Source organism: Amphiprion ocellaris, chromosome 14 (assembly GCF_022539595.1).
Source record: "Amphiprion ocellaris isolate individual 3 ecotype Okinawa chromosome 14, ASM2253959v1, whole genome shotgun sequence".
Classification (NCBI taxonomy): Eukaryota; Metazoa; Chordata; class Actinopteri; family Pomacentridae; genus Amphiprion; species Amphiprion ocellaris.
The window spans coordinates 27897259-27919809 of record NC_072779.1 but is presented as its reverse complement, the minus strand read 5'-3'; the positions used below and the strand labels follow the sequence as shown (position 1 = coordinate 27919809).

The 22551-nt window shown below is 40.8% G+C and overlaps 1 protein-coding gene across 1 annotated transcript in view; it reads right to left on the bottom strand.

Moving 5' to 3' along the window:
• LOC111585110 (dapper homolog 1-like) overlaps positions 1-22283 on the bottom strand; it is an 80817-nt gene extending 58534 nt beyond the window's left edge. Inside the window, exon 1 of the mRNA XM_035941060.2 lies at positions 21728-22283. Within this exon, the coding sequence (XP_035796953.1) occupies positions 21728-22018 (291 nt within the window). The 5' untranslated portion in view covers positions 22019-22283. The remainder of the gene's footprint in view (positions 1-21727) is intronic.
• Between the last annotated feature and the right edge of the window lie 268 nt (positions 22284-22551).

Below are 22551 nucleotides of genomic sequence, written 5' to 3'. Positions count from 1 at the left end.
GATACCAAATTGCGTGGCCGAAAGATGTAACGGGGGGAGTGAATTGATGCAGGTTAGTGACTGACACAGTGTTCACTTGTTGTCATGGTTATGGTGACACCGTGCCGGCCGCTATATCTGGCAATGGAAATTCTTTAACAAATCCGTGGATCCAGACTATAAGCAGCATCACTGCCAAAATCTAATGAGGTGGTCCATGTGTCATTTCTGACCTTCCCTGAAAATTTCATCCAAATCCGTGTGTCTGTTTTAGAGTAATGTTGCAGACAGACAGACAGATTCACAGACAAACGTACGCTGATCGTCACATAACTCCACCGTTCCTTGGCGGAGTAATAAACAAATCGACACCGAGAGGAAAGTCGCCCTGCACATGTTGACTGCGTTTGGCTCAACATACAGCTGTAAGCCAGCTTCTCAACTATGAATATAATCCAAACTAAATATGGTTCCACATCTGGAGTTCACCAGTGAGCTCAAGATGTGTTTGAGAAAAACCCTGATACCATTCAGACCATGATTCAAATTACTGGCAGCTCAGTTCTCCCATTAAGCAGCAGAAGTAAAAGGGGAGTGATATAAAAGGAAAAAAAAGGAAAAGTGTTCAATTGTTTACATTTTTTGAGAGTTAGGTATTGTTAAAGATGTATATAAGTTGGTTCAGGTTGTTCAGTCATTATTTTCCACTTTATTTTCAGATGTACAGTTATATCAAAAGTTATTTACTAATAAACATTGTCAAAATGTTTCTGAACGGTACTGAATTGATTTGATTTGACGGTCAGTTATTGATCACATGCAGACACTAATAAAACTACCAGGTTACATCAGCACATATCACACTAATTCAAGTTAGACATTGAGATTTTCTGGCCTTTGCTTTAATACATTTTCTCTGACTGAAACTCTTTGAATTTTAGTTGAATACCCCTGCTCTAAACAGTACATTGGCCCTCTTTTTGAATACAAAAAACCCCCAAAGGCGAAACAGTCCACCAATTTACAGTAATACGCACACTCTACAGGAAGTTTTCTTTTCACCGAAGCACAGGTGTGTAATAAACATGTTAAGTGCATATATATTCCCTTCTTTCTTGAATCTGTTTCCTCATGCAAAATGAAATACGAGTAAAATAGATAAAAAAGGAATATTTAATGGTGATTAACCAAAATTAATGCACAGCAAATCTGTGATTAATCTGGTTAAAACTTTTAATTGTTTGACAGCACTAATAAATACACATCCATAATTGAAGTGAGATCATTTATTTCTACTTAAATAATGCCAAACTCCAGATCAGTACATATGTGCCCGCCCACACACACACAGACCTGGCCATCCTGTTACTGAGCCCCCTGCCCCGCCATAACACCATTACATTTACTTCAGTAACTTTTTGAAAAAAAAATTTACTTCTGAGAGTAGTTTTACTCTGCCATACTTTTTACTTTTACTTGAGTAGATTTGTGAAGAAGAAACACTCCTCTTACTCCGTTACACTGGGCTACACTTGACTCATTACTTTTTTATTTACCACATTAGAGCTGCTTTATTTTGGCCGGAGAGATGCCCCCAGTGGATCTAACACGACTGTGTTTCACCAATCAGATGAAGCAACAATAATCACGTGACTCCTTTTCACCAGACGTCACCCTGAGGTCACATGACCACATACGAAATGTGGCGGCATAGCAGCGCAAACTCTACACAACGGGGGCATTTTCGAGAAATTTTATCTTGCTTCGGAGTCTGACACCATTAGCATAGCATTAGCATGGATATCTCCGTCTTCGGCTTTTGTCTTCTGTTTACTAATACCAGCGAAGTGAAGCGTGACGTCAGGCTTGGTAGGTCCACGTGATAGAGCGGGGGATGGGGGCTACAGCATGCAGTATATTTTGTCACTGGAAGTAGTTTGCACAGTTCAAACATTAAAACGTTACCTTACTACAGGTATTTGTTTCAAAAGCTTTTTGTTGTGAAAAACTGAGATTTGCAAATTTGTGCTTCTTGTGCCTTAACTTGCCATTTTGTAAAGATGTTGTTTATTTTTGCAATTTTTTAAATTTTATTATTTGGAAATATCAGAATTTGCACATTATTGTACATTTTTGTCTGTCTGATCACATAATTTCTAAAAAATAAATCAAACATTACAATCAAACAGTTACTCAGTACTTGAGTAGTCTTTTCACCAAATACTTTTTTACTCTTACTTGAGTAATTTTTTGGATAACTACTTTTTACTTCTACTTGAGTGATATTATTTTGAAGTAACGTTACTCTTACTTGAGTACAATTTTTGGCTACTCTACCGACCTCTGTTTCCCACTGGTAGCTCAACAGGACACTGGAGAGTGGGTTCAGGCAATTACCCGGCGGCCCCAGCGATAAAGGTTGGTGGGATCTCAGCCGGGCTCAGCGGCAAGACCTCAGCGACGCAGGGGAGCAGCAAGGTCAAGGCACAATGGAGCGGCGAGGTCCGGCTGCCTTCTGGAGCTACAGAAGGCAGACCTCAGGACAGAAGTGGCGGCTTTAAGCACCTCAGGAACAGAAGAGGCGGCCATGGACCCCTTGCGGACTGAAGATGCGGCTTTGAGCATCTCAAGACAAGAAGAGGCGAATTTGTGTGCCTCAACAACAGAAGAGGTGGCCTTCTGTTCAGCGAGTCAGATACATTAACAGGCTAAGCTTTAGTCTGTGAATGCATCAATATGTATTATACATCACTTGGTGTATTGACTAGTCTCACTTGAATGACAAATATTGCATGTGTAACACTGCATGCTCCGGCAATGGGGGTGGTATGATGTGTAAACGCAGCCATTAGGAACATTAAGGAATAAGTGACCTGTGTGTGAAAGGGGCTGAATGACAGAATACCATCACTTTAATGGATTGAATAACCCGGCAATGTTCCATGCTGCATACCTGAAAGGGGCTGAAGACTGAACAGAATGTGTATTTCACAAACACAACCTCTGTGTTTTCACAGTAATAAATTTGACAACTGTTAGGATTTATTTTTTTAAGGTACTACTAACTGAACACTGAAATTGATATTACATATGAGTGTTACAATATTGATAATAATAACCACTTAATGTGCAACGAATGCATGAGTTGTGCTTGACCTTTAAAAGGGAAGAGATGGAGCTAAGCACTAACTCCAAGCTCTGATGGACACAGACAGGTCAGGCTGGAAAGTTACAGCAGCTTACAAAAAATGTTTCTTCTTCTACACATGCACACACACTAACAAAGATAGAGTTTTGGCTTTGATACACACAGCACATTCCTATTTCCTTATAATGTAACAACTAATTGTACTGAAGCTGCTAACTCAAGGTTGTTTGACGGAGTAAACCATAACAATCCTCCATAACGACACCTACATCCTCCCAATGAAATACCACTAATGGCTACATCACATCACAGCTAACAATGGAATAATACTGACGGGTATTCGAACGAGGGTTCTTTTTATCTATGAAGCCAGATGAAACTAATCAGCTAGGCAGACTGCAAGATTGTCTTAAGGACATAAAGACCTGGATGACCTATAATTTCTTACTACTAAATTCAGACAAGACTGAAGTCATTGTATTTGGCCCCAAATATCTTAGAAAATTGCTTTCAAAGCATATAGTTACTCTGGATGGCATTACATTGGCCTCCAGTACTACTGTGAGGAACCTCGGCATTATCTTTGACCAGAACATGTCCTTTAACTCACACATAAAACAAATCTGTAGGACTTCCTTTTTCCAACTGAGAAATATTGTGAAAATCAGGAACATCCTGTCTCAGAGTGATGCAGAAAAGCTAGTCCATACATTTGTTACTTCTAGGCTTGACTACTGTAATTCCTTATTATCAGGTTGTCCCAAAAACTCGCTGAAACATCTACAGCTGATCCAAAATGCTGCAGCCAGAGTAGTGACTGGGGTTAGCAAGAGAGATCATATTTCTCCAATACTGGTTTTCTCTTCATTGGCTTCCTGTTAAATCTAGAATAGAATTCAAAATCCTTCTTTTGACATATAAAGCTCTTAACAACCAATCTCCATCATATCTTAAAGACCTGATAGTACCATATTATCCTAGCAGAAATCTTCGCTCTCAGACTGCAGGCTTACTTGTTGTTCCTAGAATCTCTAAAAGTAGAATGGGAGGCAGAGCCTTCAGTTATCAGCTCCTCTCCTGTGGAACCAGCTCCCAGTTTGGGTTCGGGAGGCGGACACCCTCTCTAATTTTAAGACTAGGCTTAAAACCTTCCTTTTTGACAAAGCTTATAGTTAGGGCTGACTGGGGGACCCTGACGGGGTGAGCTGGTGTTTTCATTTGCACAACTGACTTCCCCTCTTGACGTCCCTTAGTTCTGCCCCTAGTTCTGCTGCTATAGGCCGAGGCTGCTGGGGAACCTCTCTTGATGCACTGAGCCCTTCTCTAACTACCTATGTATTTACTATATATACCATTATTGCATTACACTAACTCTGTTTCTCCCTGTGTCCTTTCTCCGAGTGTCCCTGGTCCCAGAGCTGGATGCTTCAGATGTGTGGTTGTTCTCCCACCAACTATAACCCTCTACCTCTACCCCTCTACCTCTGCCCCTCTATCCCTCTATCTCTACCCTTCCACCTCTCTACCTCTTCTGTCCCTCTCAACCCGCCCGGCCAGCAGCAGATGGGTCCCCCCACATTAGAGCCGGGTTCTGCTCGAGGTTTTTTTCCCTGTTAAAAGGGTGTTTTCCTTGCTGTTGTCGCCTTTTGGCTTACCCTGGGGGTCAGGCATATGGGTTCTGTAAAGCGTCTCAAGACAATTTGACTGTAATTGGCGCTGTATAAATAAAATTGAATTGAATTGAATTGAAATTCTTTTTACAGGGTGTGGCACCTGAGGATTGGATGAATCGTGTGCCAAAAGATATAGATATATCTGTGCACCATCTAATGGGAGTGCTAAGTCTAAACCACAGTTTATCCCCACCTTTAGCCAATCACATTTCAATATTTGAGTTATATATTTGTGTTTTATAACCAATCACACTTCACCATACTGTATAAAACGTCCTGTTCATATCAGATTTTATCCTTTTCTGGGAGGCTGTTCCAAACAGAAAAGGACCTTGTACAAGATTCTTTTGAGACACTGATTGTCACAGTCGCAGCCGCTGGCTGCAGGTAGTGTCAGTGCCCTCCCCCTCCTTTTCTGAGAATGATTACGAGGTGCAGCTACGCAGGAGACGGCAGATGACTCACATCTGTAATTAGCTGATCAGCAGGGAGCAGGTGGGATTGGCTCATCACCTACACCCTATGCAATAAGAAGAGACCTCACTCCATTCGACGTTGGATGGTGAACAAGCCACAGTCAGTCTCTGAGGCTTGTTTAGTTCAGCTCGTGTTTTGCTCGTTTTGGTAATCTTTCATTTCTGTGCTCTTCCAGCCTGGACCCCTCCCGTTCAAACCTGGATCATCCTCCACTGGCCACAGTACTCTCCCACCATCTGAACCCTGGTCCACTCCAGTCTCCATTCCTCCACACCATTCTGGATCCTGGCCGCCACATGTTGAACCCAGCCGTCTCCTGAATTCTCCCCCACATCATGCCACCTGCACCGGTTTCTCACCACCGAATCCCCATTCATCTTGCTCATCAGCTGTTTCCCCAATCCTGAGCCAGGCTGGTAGCATTAGGATATTTTGTCGATTTATTGTTCTTCGCGATAGTTTTGTATTGAGTTCTGTAGCAGTGTATTTGGCCCTTGAAGTTTTCTGCCACTTTCAGGTGTAGTATAATGTATCGTATTGTGCCGCAGTATTGGCTTTTGGTAAATCTTGAGTTCTCTTGTACAGGTATTGTAGTTTGTATTGTTCTCTACTACTCTGTAGTTGGCAAATACTTCCGTTCATTACCTTGTATTAGCTTTAGACTAATTTGGATTCATAGTCACTCCATGTATCAGAGTTTGTTTAATGCTAGTATTTAATTCTCTAGTATTGAGTCCGTGTTTAGTATCTCCTTGACAGCTTTAGGTTAGTATTTCTGCCTAGGTAGTACCTACAGTGGGTTCATTAGCTTTAGCATTGTTTGTACCCAGTAGTAGTGCTTTGTTCACCGCCCACCAGTAGGGGCTCTGTCTTCTGTCAACTCACCATACCTTATCAAAGTGGATATCGGAATACAACAAGATGACCTATAGGTCATCTTGTTGTATTCCGATATCCATCTTTGCAGTTCATGTATTTGTATCCTGATTTTCTGTAAATCTTTTAAACTGCTTCAGTGGTTGTCGTTTCTCATTCCCTGCACCTGAGCCTCCTTGTGAATTGTAACACTGATATTTACAAAATAAACAGCCTAATCAGAGAGAAGTAGTTTGTCTTCTATCTAAAAAAACGAACACACTCAGCATAACATGGAATGTTTTAGCAACAGATCTGAGTAGTCATATTCTCTGCAATGTATAATGTAATTATTCACATTTGCTTAGTGATATGTTCATCTTTCATTTCATGTTTCACATAAGAAGGCATTTCCTGGTGAGGATTTAAGTAAAAGAAGGGAAGCTGAAGCTGTCACTGTTGCTCACAAAGTACTCAATGATACTAGAAAAGCTATATTTACTGAGAAAAGGCATTTTTGATTGCTCGTATCCCAAAATCATTGCCCCACAATGGCAGAAAAACAGGTGATGGTTCTGTTCAGACTTTTACATATTGGGAGCGATACAGAAACATTACAAGGTTAGTAAGTATTTTATTGAAATGTGACTAGTGTGTGCATTCAGGCATGCAGGTGACACTTTACACTGCCCTGGACCCTTATCAAAAGATATGGAACACCAACGCAAACAGAACGGAACATCAAAATCCCATATGGAGCTGCAGTGTCTGAAAAAAGTCAAATGGATAGAAAGGAAAGTCAACATACCAGTGCACTTCAAACCCAGTAACACCCTGAGACATATGTGTCAAACTCAAAGCTCGCAGGCCATATCCGGCCCGCGAGATCATTTTACATTGATCTATTATTATTGTTATTAATGGCCCGGCGATATGAAGCGCTGATAACACACAAACTACAGATCCCATAATGCAGTGCAACAGCTGTCTTGCCGAATGATAGGTTACATGGGACCATTCCCGCGTCATTCATGTCAAGCGTCTGTTACTGTCTGCAACACTATTGTAACGTCAAAGCAAGCCCTTAACAATGGCGAAAAGAAAAGTTCATTCTGAAAACAGAGCCTTTCAAAACCGATGGGAGGTTGAGTATATGTTTATTGACATTGCCGTTAAACCCGTGTGTCTTATTTGTGGAGCTAATGTGACTGTAATTAAGGAATTTAATCTAAGACCGCACTTTGACACAAAACATCAAGACAAGTTGAAAAGCCTGAATGCAGACCAGAAGCTACAGAATGTGGAAGAGTTAAAGAAGAATCTGACATCTCAGCAGGCGTTTTTCACCAGAGCGAAAACACAAAGTGAAGCTTCTGTCAAAGCAAGCGTTATTGTGGCAGAAGAGATGGCCAAATCCGGCCGGCCATTTACCGAGGGAGAGGTTCTGAAGAACTGTATGCTGAAGGTGTGCGACGTCTTGTGTCCAGACAAAAAGCAGATGTTGGCAAATGTGAGCCTGAGTAGAAATACAGTTGCTGATCGGGTTTGTGAGATGGCCACTAATTTAAGAACACAGTTGACTGAAAGAAGCAAAGACTTTATAGCATACTCTCTTGCTGTGGATGAAAGTATTGACATGATGGACACTGCACAGCTAGCCATCTTCATCCATGGAGTGGACTCCGATTTGAGCGTTACAGAGGAAATATTGGACATTAAATCGATGCACGGGACAACGACAGGAAAAGACATTTTTGAAAACGTATGTCAAAGTGTAACCGACATGAAACTGCCCTGGGACAAACTTGTTGGACTTACAACAGATGGAGCACCGGCGATGTGCGATGAAAAAAGTGGGCTCGTGGGGAGGATGTGCAGGAGGAGAACTGTACTGGTGAGTTGACAGCACATCACTGCATCATACATCTGGAAATGCTGTGTGGTAAAGTGTTAAAAATGGAACATTTAATGAGCACTGTAACGCAAACCGTAAACTTTATCCGAGCTAAAGGTTTGAACCACTGGCAATTTCAGTCTTTTATGAGAGAAATAGATTCAGAGTTTGCCGACATTCCTTATCATACAGAGGTGCATTGGCTGAGTCGAGGAAAGATTCTCAACAGAGTTTTTGAGCTACACAAGGAAATTTGTCAGTTCATAGACAGTAAAGGAAAAGACTCCACAGTTTTGCGGGACAAGAAGTGGAAATGTGAGTTGGCGTTTCTGGCTGACATAACAGCTCATCTCAACGCCTTGAACCTTCAGCTCCAGGGATGTGACCACATGATCACTGACATGTAAGATGCAGTGAAGGCCTTTCAAGTGAAGCTGCTCTTATGGGAGACACAGATGCACCAGTGCAACTGGCCTCATTTTCCCAGTTGCCAAGTAATGTTGAACCAAGTTGATGTAACGATGTTCTCTAATGCGCACTTTGCTGATAAACTGAGTGCACTGCGCACTGAGTTCTCACGGCGCTTTCGAGACTTTGAAGCACAAAAAAGGAATTTCAAGCTGCTTCACAACCCATTTGCCGTCGACGTGGAAACTGCACCTATACAGATTCAGATGGAGCCGATAGAGCTGCAGTGTAATGGGACACTAAAGGCAAAGTACGACACTGCAGGGCCCGCATAGTTTATTCGCTCCATTCCTGAAGCAATGCCTCAGCTCCGTCTACATGCAGCTCGAACCTTGTGCATGTTTGGCAGCACATACCTGTGTGAGAAGCTGTTCTCAGTGATGAAGATTAACAAAACAGCACACAGGAGTCATCTCACTGATGAACACCTGCAGTCCATCCTGAGAATCTCCACAACACAGAACCTTGCACCAAACGTAAACAAACTTGTTGCCAAGAAGAGATGCCAAGCATCCAGCTCTGACAAAACAGCATAAGCGCAAAGAAAACTGAATGTTTTGATTTATTTTTATTTTTTTGCTGGAAAGCACAAATTTTATTTATATTTCCGGGGTTTTTTGGACCATGCTCATGTTTTGAGCATGATTTTGACAGGAACATTTTCATGGAGAGCAGAAATATTTAAAGATATTTAAAATTTATTTTTCTAAAATGGCCCAAGAGAAAAGAAAATTTAATGTTTTGATTTGTTATTTTCACTTTTGTGGAAAAGCATAATTTTTATTTCATTTTTTCATGTTTTTTGCAGCATGGCCATAGTTGTAACTTTTATAATTTTGACAAGAGATATTTTTATAGAGAGCAAAGTATTTTAAGTTATAATGTGTTTAAGTTTATTTATTGTGGAATAATATTCCTGTCTGTTTTTATTCTTATTCATGTTCAGAAAACATTTACTTTTAGTGTGTTCAATAAATGTTTATCCTGTTCGGCCCACGACCTAACGTGTGCTTTGAGTTTTGGCCCCCGGTGTAATTGAGTTTGACACCCCTGCCCTAAGACAAAAACTGGTTCACACGAAAGACAAAACACTCACAAGCGGAGCAATGCTGTATACGCTGTGCAGTGCAATGTACTAAACAACAGCTTCTCAAGCAAATGTTTCTGTGAGGCTCAGACGCAGGAAAGGGATGAGATGAACGAGTAAATCAGTGTGTGTGAGTGTGTGTGTGTGTGTGTAAGTCATTTTGAGCAGTTGGTCCCACGGAAAAGTAATTTCACAGAAGTGGACTTCCAGTTATGCAGTATATGCATTTCTGTTTTTGCTAATAACAAGTTGCTTTAAACATTAAGTCTCCAAAAATGAGAAAAAAAAGTTCAGTAATGCAATGCTGTTGCAATGACAAAAGAGGGTAAAGGACGGAGAGACAAAGATCAGAATAGGAGAATGGCTCTCCCTGCTAAGGTAAGATAAGAGCAAGACTGGGGGACAAGGTTAAAAAGACATGATGGGACAAAGACAAGAAATACAGATTAATGGAAGCAATGTTTCAAAAGAGGTGTGTTGGTGAGCACTGTTGCCTCACAGAAAGACTTGGTTTCAAATCTCAGCAAAAGGTCTTGGTGAATTTTGCATGTTCTTCTGGTGCCTGAGTTATTAATCTTTGAATGATGTCTTTACAAAGTTTTTAACATCTTACAAACTTTAAAGGATTAAGAAGCGCAACTTGGCAGACAACTGCCTCCTGGGAAATACTTTGCATAGTCAAAAACCACTGTAGAACAGTATAACTAGTATAACACTACAGCACTGAGAACTTTCACACATTCCTTCTCTTATGTGCTTTTAGATACAGGCATCCTTCCGATGACGAATTGCTCAGCAGGTTACATCTTCAGGCCCATTCCAGCGTGCAGGCAGTATGAAGGTAGGACAAAAAGCACAGCAACCAGGTGACATTGCTGTTAATTCTCTCTTTTCTGCTGTAGGTTTGTGGTATGTTTGCCTTAGGGTCGGGCTGTGATAAACAGTCAAAGCAGCAGAGACAAAACAGTGGACAGGATTAGACCATGCACTCAGGCTGCATTCACACAGAATCTGGCAATGCTGCACGTGACAAAAAAACAATCCAAAAAACACATTCTGCTTCTCTGTTTATCGGCTTCATTCTCTCCTAATGCCACTCCCTCTTATCATTCACTGTCTAGCTCACTCAACCACTGAACAATTGTGTATTATTTAGCACTGGGATGCGATTAAAAAAATGTATCTAATTAATCACAGCCTTTGTAATTAATTAATCACAATTAATCTCATTGTCAAATAGCAATATTTGACATTAAGTGAAATTTTTCAATTCAAATAAAATTGTGGTTGACAGTTGAATCAATGAATAGACATACGTGCTTCTAATTTAAAATTTATATAAATTTTAAAATGGAACATATAGAAAAAAAGTGATTTTGATGATTTAAAGCCTGGATTTAGTTATTTTTTCCACCGTATGGCACATAACATAAACATGAGTAGTTCAAGGATGTTCAAAAAGTTGAAAATCCACAGTTTCATTCTGTTTTCATCGTTTCTGGACCTGATAAATGGTGTAATTTTGATGGTTCTTTTATTGAAGAATATAAATTCTTATTTGTATATTTTTTTATAAACAAAAAGTCTATAATTAAGTTATGAAAAGACATATTTTTGTTGTTTAAGTTATTACTCATCCAAGGAGGCGGAGCCTCAAGGGAGTGAAAACTTAAACCACAAAATTGTTTGTTTCATTTCTATTTATCTGCATTTTTCATCTGTCTGCTATATTCACAGATTACTGCAAAGTCAAAGTGCAATTATAGCGATTATATTCAATATTTTAAGACCTTTTGTAAACTCAAGCACTTTCATGTCTTCTAAAGTGGCCTACTATGGGATGGCTAAACCGTTTGCCAGTAGCAGGACTGTCATAGCCCTAGAAGGTCACATGGTCACAGCTAACGTTAGCTCTGGTGTTCACAGCAACATGTTTTGCATTGAGGTGATACGGTCGGCTTGAAGTGCTGCGTAGAGGTGGGCGGATCAATCCAAATATCGATACCAGCGTTGGTATTGATATTGAATGATACCAGTGCAACGGTATCGATACTTTAGTTTCAGTTTCTGTCCTGTATGTCTGAACTGATGCGGCTTCAACAAACAGGCGACCTGGCTGTCAGAGGTCCTCCTATCTGAGGAGCAGCAGCTAATCATCCTCTTGTGATTGGATGTTGTACCATCATGTGACCCAGTGGCGCCAGACAAACAAAGAGCATATAAAAGATCATATTTAACATTACAAAAGTAACTGTACAAAAAAATGATCTTAAAAATCTACTACTGCAAAAGTTAGTCTGGAGTATTGGTATCGGTATCGATATCGGCGATACTGGCCCTGTATTTACTTGGTATCGGATCGATACCAAATCTTACAGTATCGCACACAGCTAGGCGGTGATGAGAAAACTCTTTGTTGCACAATTTGTATACAACCACGCTTTCATCCAAGCTACCATCGGGAAGATTTTTAAAAGACAACTTTCTGCCCAACAAGCTCAATGCGTCTCTTCTTCCTTCACTGTTTACCAGTGCGCTGACATCACTCAGTGCTTCCTGTGTATCTTCTTCACGGCTGCAAACAGACTTTACCGCCCCCTACCTGGCTAGAGTATTCATTAGTGTTACCAGTATGCCAGAAATTAAGGAACTGAAGAAGGTGCGATTAAATGCGTTATTTTTGCTGTAATTAATTAATTAATCGAAATTAACGCGTTAAAGTCCCAGCCCTAGTATTATTGTAATATATTGCATGTTGTCTTCATGTTAACTCTATAAATGACCTTCATGGTAAATTCTCAAGCAAGCATAAGTTATGGCAACTGGACTAACCTCGTGTGAGTCGAAAACGTTTCACCTCTCATCCAAGAGGCTTCTTCAGTTCTGAAAGCCTGGTGGGGAGTACCAGATATTTATCCACCAGGAGGGTGGTGGCAAAAACAAGTGGACAAAGACCCGAAACCAACAGACTCGTTAGGTGTTAATGTGAGTCGTTAGCCTTTGATGGGCGGTCGTTACCCCTCCCAGCCCTCTAGGAGGGTGGTTGGGGGTCACCTGACTGCAAGTGGGACAGATGGCTGCACCTCCTTGGGAGGGCTCTAAGAACGGCGTTGTAAGTGGGAGACAAGTGGTGTCTGAGGCCCCCTCCTCTGTTCAAAGATGGCCGTTCTAGTTTGACATGAATGGCTTCTTTTACCCCTCTCTCAAACCATCTGTCCTCTCTGGCTAGAATGCGCACCTTGTGGTCATCAAAGGAGTGCCCCTTCTCCTTGAGGTGGAGGTGGACTGCTGAGTCCTGGCCTGTGGTCGTGGCCCTCCTGTGTTGTGCCATGCGCTTGTGTAATGGCTGCTTAGTCTCTCCAATGTACAGGTCAGAGCATTCCTCATTGCACTGCACTGCGTACACCACATTGCTCTGTTTCTCCCTTGGAATTTTGTCCTTGGGATGGACCAGCTTTTGCCTCAGAGTGTTGCTGGGCTTGAAGTGTACTGGGATCTGGTGGGTGTTAAAGATCCTCCTGAGTTTCTCTGAAATTCCTGCCACATAGGGGATGACAATGTTGTTTCTCTTTTTGTGGTCCTCGTCTTTCTTCTTATCCTCCCTGCGCTTTTTTGCTGTTTTGATAAAAGCCCAGTTTGGATAGCCACAAGTTTGAAGAGCAGAGTGAATATGTTTGTGTTCCCTTCTTTTTCCATCCGCTTCTGATGGGATGTTCTGTGCTCTGTGCTTTAAGGTACGGATCACCCCCAACTTGTGTTCTAGTGGTGGTGTGAATCAAACAGGAGGTACTGGTCTGTGTGAGTGGGTTTTCTGTAGACCTCAATGTTGAGTTCCCCATTGGTTTCAATGCGTACCACGCAATCTAGAAACGCCAGACAGTTGTCTTGGACATCCTCTCTTGTGAACTTGATGTTTTTATCCACCGAGTTGAGGTGTTCTGTGAAAGGTGCGACCTCACCCTTCCTGATGGTGACCCATGTGTCATCCACATATCTGAACCAGTGCCTCGGGGAGTGGCCACTGAATGTTCTCAGTGCCACAATCTCCATTTCTTCCATGTACAGGTTAGCTACAATGGGGGATACAGGGGATCCCATGGCACAGCCGTGTTTTTGCCTGTAGAAACCATTGTTGTACTGGAAATAAGTGGTGCTGAGGCAAAGGTTAAGGAGGTCACACACCTGTTCGGGGGAGAGGTTGGTCCTCTCAGACAGAGAGTTGTCAAGCAACAGTTTTCTCTTTACTGTCTGTATTGCATCTCCAGTGGGAATGCAAGTAAAAAGCGAAGTCACGTCATATGAAACCATAGTTTCCTCAGGGTCTAAGCTGATTTTTCTGACCTTGTTTGTAAAGTCCATCGAGTTCCTTATGTGGTGGGGGGTGTCCCCCACCAATGGGGAAAGGATGGTGGCAAGATACTTAGCATTCACACACACACACAGACCAGTACCTCCTGTTTGATTCACACCACCCACTAGAACACAAGTTGGGGGTGATCCGTACCTTAAAGCACAGAGCACAGAACATCCCATCAGAAGCAGATGGAAAAAGAAGGGAACACAAACATATTCACTCTGCTCTTCAAACTTGTGGCTATCCAAACTGGGCTTTTATCAAAACAGCAAAAAAGCGCAGGGAGGATAAGAAAGACGAGGACCACAAAAAGAGAAACAACATTGTCATCCCCTATGTGGCAGGAATTTCAGAGAAACTCAGGAGGATCTTTAACACCCACCAGATCCCAGTACACTTCAAGCCCAGCAACACTCTGAGGCAAAAGCTGGTCCATCCCAAGGACAAAATTCCAAGGGAGAAACAGAGCAATGTGGTGTACGCAGTGCAGTGCAATGAGGAATGCTCTGACCTGTACATTGGAGAGACTAAGCAGCCATTACACAAGCGCATGGCACAACACAGGAGGGCCACGACCACAGGCCAGGACTCAGCAGTCCACCTCCACCTCAAGGAGAAGGGGCACTCCTTTGATGACCACAAGGTGCGCATTCTAGCCAGAGAGGACAGATGGTTTGAGAGAGGGGTAAAAGAAGCCATTCATGTCAAACTAGAACGGCCATCTTTGAACAGAGGAGGGGGCCTCAGACACCACTTGTCTCCCACTTACAACGCCGTTCTTAGAGCCCTCCCAAGGAGGTGCAGCCATCTGTCCCACTTGCAGTCAGGTGACCCCCAACCACCCTCCTAGAGGGCTGGGAGGGGTAACGACCGCCCATCAAAGGCTAACGACTCACATTAACACCTAACAAGTCTGTTGGTTTCGGGTCTTTGTCCACTTGTTTTTGCCACCACCCTCCTGGTGGATAAATATCTGGTACTCCCCACCAGGCTTTCAGAACTGAAGAAGCCTCTTGGATGAGAGGTGAAACGTTTTCGACTCACACGAGGTTAGTCCAGTTGCCATAACTTATGCTTGCTTGAGACTTATCATGACCTGGATGACTGAGAACATCCACAGATTTATTCATGGTAAATTGTACTTAATGATACCTGAGCAAAAATATTTAGACTTTTGCTTGACCATTCTCGTGTGCTGACTCAATTGCCAAGCAGTCTGTAAGGACTGTTTCAGTTTGAATTACTTCTTTTCCTACATTTCTCAGTGGAATGTCTCTGCACCATGTTATCAGCACCACTGCATGGCACTGTAACTGTAAGAAAAGTGGGAGGGTAAATAATTTAATATTTCATTTAATATGTCCTAAGTCAATTTTTTTTCAATTATCATTTTGACAAAAACACTCTAGTTTTACTGTGTTTTTATGCAGTTAGAATGTATGCGGCTCATGTTGTTCAGTCCAACATTTACCAAAAAATATTTACCTTAGCAGTCAGAAAAGCTAACTACACATCTCCATGGTGGTAACTATGGCATGTATGACATTTTTTGTAGCAATTTTGACATTGTAGTGACATGTACATATTTTCTCTTGACAATCCAGAAGCTGCACAGCTGTTATGTTAAGTACAGGCATGGCAACAGCAAATTTTGATTTCAGCTGAAAATGTTCGGTATACAATCTTCAGGGGGGGTCCAGGGGGGCACAGCCCCCCCCTTGAGCTGAGAGGTTTTCAGTAAAATAGAGGTGATTTAGAATGAAAAACATGCATAGAATTACAGAAGACTAGATTGTAATGAATAAGTTAATTTAATGAAAAGTTAACACTTTTTCTTCGGTGTTGTCTCACTGCATTTAGTCCTACAATTTTTACAGTTCTATAGGTCTTTTAACACTATTCACACTGGAGTTCTACACTGGTCACAAAGTCACTTCTAATTAGGGCTGCCACCTTTCAGAAATAAAAATAAAGGACGTCCACCACGGCTCCTCGGGGCCACAGTTCAGTAAAATTGGAAAGATATTCACAGATTCGGACTTCCAGCATCAATAACTCATTAGATATATGTTGTGAAAACATAAACGATGCCTCTTTTCCATCATTATAAGGTACACAATGTGCTACTTGATAAAACTGGGCTTGTAGCATATTGTGTACCTACAGAGAACAAGATTGAAGTTATTATTTGTGTCTCTCTTTGCTGTTGCAGCGGTTTTGCAGACAGGTGTCACACAGCCAGCTACACATAGACATCAATGTTATTTCTGCAGCTTGAAAGACAGCTACTGTTGATTAAACTGGGCTTGTAGCACATTGTCTGCCTTACAACGATGGGAAAGAGGCACCGTTTATGTTTTCACAACCTATATCTAATGAGTTATAGATGCCGGAAGTCCGAATCTGTGAATATCTTTCCAACTTTACTGAACTTGGGGCCACTACCACCTAAGGAGTGATATATTTAATTCTGAAAAAAGCATTTAGCCATACTTAAAGCTTTAAGTGCTTTATTAACATGAAACTAAGAGTTTTGTATTGTTTTATGATCACAGGTTCTGCCTGAACAGAAGTGGCATCATTTTAAACAGTGAAATCAAACTAACAAAATGTAATGACCAACCAGTGTGCAATACTGGATTCTGCAAAAACATAAACAACTGAATGCAGAATACTGGACAAAGAAATTCTCTACAGACATTTTTTCCCATCTAAATCTTATCTTAACACAGTTAATGTATTAACTTATTTCTGTGTGTATGCATGTATTTATTGATTTATTTAGTGCTGTTAGCATATCAGAGTTCTGAGTGAGTTTTTCTTTAGATAGGCAAAGGCCATTTATTGATTACATATTGGCTATTATATAAATGTTTATTAAAAAATAAAAGGCATTAAAAAAATACTAAACAACTTAGGCATTTATTGAGTCACTAAAATACTGTAGAGTCTATGACCACATCAGCATGATTATAAGCATCCTCTCGTAAATTAACAACCAGATACTGATGTCTCTCACCATATGGACTTCAGGAGATGATTAGATGATGATAAACTGTGACCTGCTGGTTGGGTTCTCTCTGTTCTCATGTTTCTTACATGTTGGTCTCCTGATGCTGCCTTACTTCAGCTAATCCATGAGCAACACAAAACACAGTTTGCCTTTTACCCACTGCCAGGGGTTCCACTCTTCCCACTCACGTCTGTACATTTGCAAACGTTTTTGCTTCTGAGGACGTGGTGGAGTTTCGGGTGTAAACATTTTTAAACACGCGGGTGCAGCGTGATCTGCTGGACCTCGCATCGGTTCCTCGCTACATGGGTCCTATGAAGTTTAAATTGGCTGCCCTTAATATTTCCTGTGTTTTATTTTGTTTCTTATGCAGTTTTGATGGCTGTGTGACAGACGTGTACGGGGCGTTTATGAAAATACGGAACAATTTGCGTCCCGTATTGATTCAATACAGGACGCAACAATTAATTGTCAAATAAAGGACGATTCCGTATTTTAAGGGACGGGTGGCAACCCTACTTCTAATGTCGCCTCATGATTCCACCGAAAGCGATCCCAATAGCTCAAAATTCCAACACGAACATGCCGCCATGAATTGTAACAAAAGAATGCATCGAGCAATTTGATTGGTCCAATCAAATTGGCAGCTAACCAATTTCGACCAATCGCAAGGCCTTTTACAATGCAGCAGGAGCTAGACTGGTTCTCTTTGTTACGCTGTGGGAGAAACGCCGAGCGCTTCTCAAAAACCGGGAGCAAGAGTAACAAAAACATACCTCACCCCCCCTAAAATTTTCTTAACGGATTTGGACCATTCACAGAAATGATCAATTTGAAAATTAAAACGGCGGATTTCCGCGGAACGGCGGAAAATTGCCATGCCTGTAAGTAACCAAGTTTTGTTTTGAGACCTCATATGAGTGGCCATACACCTAAAGGACCCCGTACCACTCACTCCCTAAGCTCAACCCTCATTCCACCACCTTTAGATAATGCAGTCATGATACTGTATTCGAGCAACACTGTAAGGTGTGAAATGTAAGGATGGCACATCCACTGCAGTTGTAAATATTTATGTTTTGCTTCTGTGACAAGTTGACCACAAGGTTGTGAGTCTCCACTATAGACTTGTAGCATGTTGAAAGCCAGCAAAATCACACACACAGTAAAACATACATCACTACTTGGTACACATGCACTCAGACAACAAATGCCACAGTTTTTGAATGTTGGCCTTTGGAACAGCTGGTGAGTTGGTTCATTGCTCAACGGCAATTCAGCAACAGCTCTTAAGGACTGGGAGATTGTTTCTGCTCACTTTCTTAATCATGTTTTGTCAGCCGCTCTGTCTTTTAATGAAGCACCTCTACACTCATTGTCCTGTTCCACATATTTTGTCTCCATTGTCACTTCACTGAAAGTCACTTCACTAATCCCCAACATGTCTCTCAGTTGAATCCCCATAAGTTTCACTATTAAGTGACGTTGCTATTCACATCAGCAGTTACATTTAAAATGTCAACATTATTCAGTAGTCTCAAATTATTATCGTGATTGGTATCAGACTATGAAAAGCATGCACACACGCGTGCACACATGCACGCACACACACTACGAGACATTTCTTGGTACCCTCTCAGTTGTCCTGAAACATGCTGGAGGCCACTGCGAATGTTTTCTCCCCAGCTGCCGTCAGCTATCACATGGCTGTCAGGAGCTCACATACTCTCCCTCATACACACAAACATACATTCTTTCTCTTCCTGATTCTGTTACTGTTGCATCACACACATAAAGCTTTTCTTTGTCCCCATTTTCATCTCGACTTTAGCATTCAGTGATTTGTCGAAAAGATCTGATTGAAAGTTTTCTGTCAGTACTGCAATCTGAGTTGCAATATATATATTTTTTTAAAAATCGAAGTGTCAGTTAACTAATTACGATGTAATAGATTTAAAATATTACATAGCTTTTCCACATGATACAATCCAAACTGTTTATCATTCACAAGGTGAATGATAAATTGCAGCTTTTGTAATTTGCAAATTGCATTTTGTCAGTGTTTCACACACTCAAGAACACATCTTGTACTCATGGTTGGGGGAACTGGCAGTAAATGAAGAATATCTATTTTAGCATAAACAAACCTTTAGACGTTTCAACTGGTCACAAAAACACCAAACTGTGTGTCACATGAAGCCCTTAAACAAGGTGAAGAAGCTGATTGGAGCACAGTGAGATTGAAAGCCGAACCTGGAAATCTCCAAGTATTGTGATGAATAAATCTATAAGCAGGTCTAAAGCAGAAACTGGTCGTGCAAGTGAAAGGCTCTCCAGTCTTGACTGAGAAATTAAAGCTCATCTTGAAATGACTTTAAGACCCAGAAATGAAGCACCTTGACGACCAGTCTGATCTTATTCCAGAGTGCCTAACAGTGGCTACCTCATAACCTCTACTACAAGCAGTAGATACATTTTGGGAGCTTCAGGTGTTTTAACAGTCATTAACACTGGCAATGCTTCCTGAAGTCATTGCACCCAATTGGCAGTCACCAAGAAATAGTTCCTGCACTTGACTCTCCCTCTGCTGTCTTTTCCTTCAAATATAAGTACTGTCCCTTAATATCAACAGGCTAATACATAGATTTGATATTTATCTATAAAGACCCTAACTTTCCCAGCTATTTCATGTCTCTCTTCTTTTGTGTTTCTAATGTAAACTGGGATATTTTGTGTAAGATCTGGTCATGGCAGGACTTGATTCAGTTATTTTGCACATTTTAAATCAAATGAACTGCAAACAACAAACAAGCTAAATTATTTAAATCCCTTTTGAGGTCTTCAAGCTTGATTGTAGGTGATGTTCCCAGCTGTGAATGTTTTCTTCATCCACAAGTCTCTCTTGAAAATCTCCTTGACCTTACCTGAACAAGAAACTGCATGGGAATTAAACTAATGGCTCTATAAGAAAAAAGTTTAGAGAAGCTTAAAGGGTCAAGTTTAACTAGTGAATCTAAAGTTTAGTGTACTTTTACTTTAAATCATTCTCTGGAAGCAAATATTCCATTGATAATTAATGGTTGATCATGTGGTTCACTTGTTTTAATCTACTTTTAAATATCCATGAAATATGCTGCAATTAAAATATTAATTAATTTACAATTATTTCCAAACTGGTAGCAGTCTCAACCCAGAGAGAGTTCAATATTAACAACCCTGCAGTTATAGAGACTGTAATAATGTCACTGAACTGAGGTACCTTGTATATATATATTTTTTTTTAGAAATTAAACAAATGTCTGTACGAAAGAGTCGTTAAAGATCGACATGAGCATGCAAAATGCTCAGCAGTTTTCATAAGCAATGTTAAAGCCCTTGAGTCTTACTCACACAATGCATTCTCTAGCTTTCAGGACATTGATGTGCCATATACAGGTGCAACTCAAACAATGTAAATATCATGAAAATGTTAATTGTTCTCAGAATTTAATTCTAAAAAGCAAATAAGGCATTTAATCTATATTCAGCACATGAAATTGAAATCTTTCAAGCCTTTTTTGTTTAAAGTTTGATGAGTATCGCTTTTTGCTTGTGAAAATCTGAAATCCAGTACCGCAAATGATTACAATATGTCCTAAGATCAATTTTTAAAAAAGATTTACAATACAGAAATGCCAAACTTCTGAAAAATATGTTCATTTATACACTCAATAATCTTCTACTATGACTAACTGTTAGTGCAATGTGCCAACATACAGCCTTTTCAGCAATGACCTTTTGTGATCTACCGTCCTTGTGGACAATGTCGAGACCATCTTCTGGACAATTTTAAAGTCAGTAGTCTTCCTCGTGATTATGGTTGCATGTACTGAACTGGAACGAGAGGTACACAGCATGTAAAGTGCTTGAATAGCAATTTATTTAAACTTGAATTGAAATATTCTAATATTCTGATAAATTGTATTTCTGATTTGCATAAGCCATAATTATCAAACTTAAAACTCACAAAGCATGATGTATTTGACTTTACATGTAATGAATATAAAATACATGAAACTGTACCTTTTGGTATTAAATTATGAAAAAAATTATGAGCTTTATGTTCAGATCGGTTTTCAGTCATGCTTTGTGTTCTTTAGTTGTGACAGTTTCTATGTTTCGTAACTCTAATATCTCACAGAGTAGTGAACATGTCAAGATTTAGGTTAAAAAAAAAAAAGCATCATATGGTGCATTTGTAATATTTCAAATGTTTTTTGTCATTGTTTTTTATCAGTAGTCAGCCAAAATCCATCTTGTATCATGTGGCCAGTCACTGCTGGCTGTCACAGATAGTCTGTTTATTCCATTTACCTTATCTTCACTACATGCCTGCTCATGAAGCCCATACACTGCAGGCTCTCTGGTGGTACTCTGGAAAATGGCTGCTGCTTGTCGTTCACACAAGTTAACTCATTTCAAGAACCATCAAAACATTACTCTGAAAAGTCCTGTCTTCCATGTCTCCCAGTTAGAAACACTAAACCGTCCATATTCAGCTCATAAGTAAATGCAAGTATATTCAGTTCACCAAGATTTGCTCCTTACAGTTGTTTCACCAAATATGGGATGGAAACACGTTTGCTGCACTTCCAGATGATTTGATGTAATGTTGAATGAAGTAGTTTAAACAAATATCTATAATCCAAAGTTTTAGAAACTGATCAAAAACACTTTACATTAGTCGTATTGACTGTACCAGCTCTGATACCAAGCAGACAAACGACAAACAGAACTTACAGTCTGAAGCTTGAGGTCGGAGTCATCCGTTGCGTCGCCGCTTGGTTCGTTCCTGGCGCAGCGTCCCGAGCGTAGAGCTTCCCAAGGCTGACTACAAGTTAGTAGACAGTCCCCGAGGCAAAGAGCACTCAGTACCCTGCTTTCCTGTCTCTGTTTCAGAAGCTGCAACTCATACAGACCGGCGAGGATTGCCTCCAGTCGCTCTTTATTCCGATTGCGCTCCGCTTTCATGGGCAGAGAGAATGCGGAGAACATTACTCCAAAAGAGTCAGAAAGCTCTTGAAAAGACATCCTATTTACTCGTTTTATTCTTCACTGTTTCCGAAAAGAGGGATGCTAAGACATCCGCTCAGGGTTTGCTTCAGTCCTCGTATTCTCTGGATACCGACAGTGAAACGATCTCGGCAGCAGGGTTCTGCTTCTCACCCCGCTGCCTGGCCCTCGGACCCATCCACCTCCTCCAGCCTCTGGGCAGTCGCTCAGTTACAGCTGTTGGTGAAGCTTATGAAGGCGTGCAGCCGTTTACACCCACAGTCGACAGAAGCTATTGTATTACTATGCAGCTCAAATAAATACTGAGTTCGAAATAGCATTAAAATAATCAGCAAATAATCAATATCACTGGACTGCCTGTGTAGAATCACGTGGAAACCTACAGAGGCAAGGCTACATTATTAACTGTTAGGTATATTGGATATACATACATACTGTAGATAATTCATACGAACACACTTGACACTCTTAAAGTACAGACATAGTTCACTTACCTGTGGCGAGTCATTTATCCAATGTGGATGTGGATATTCGTGAGCAATAAACAACTA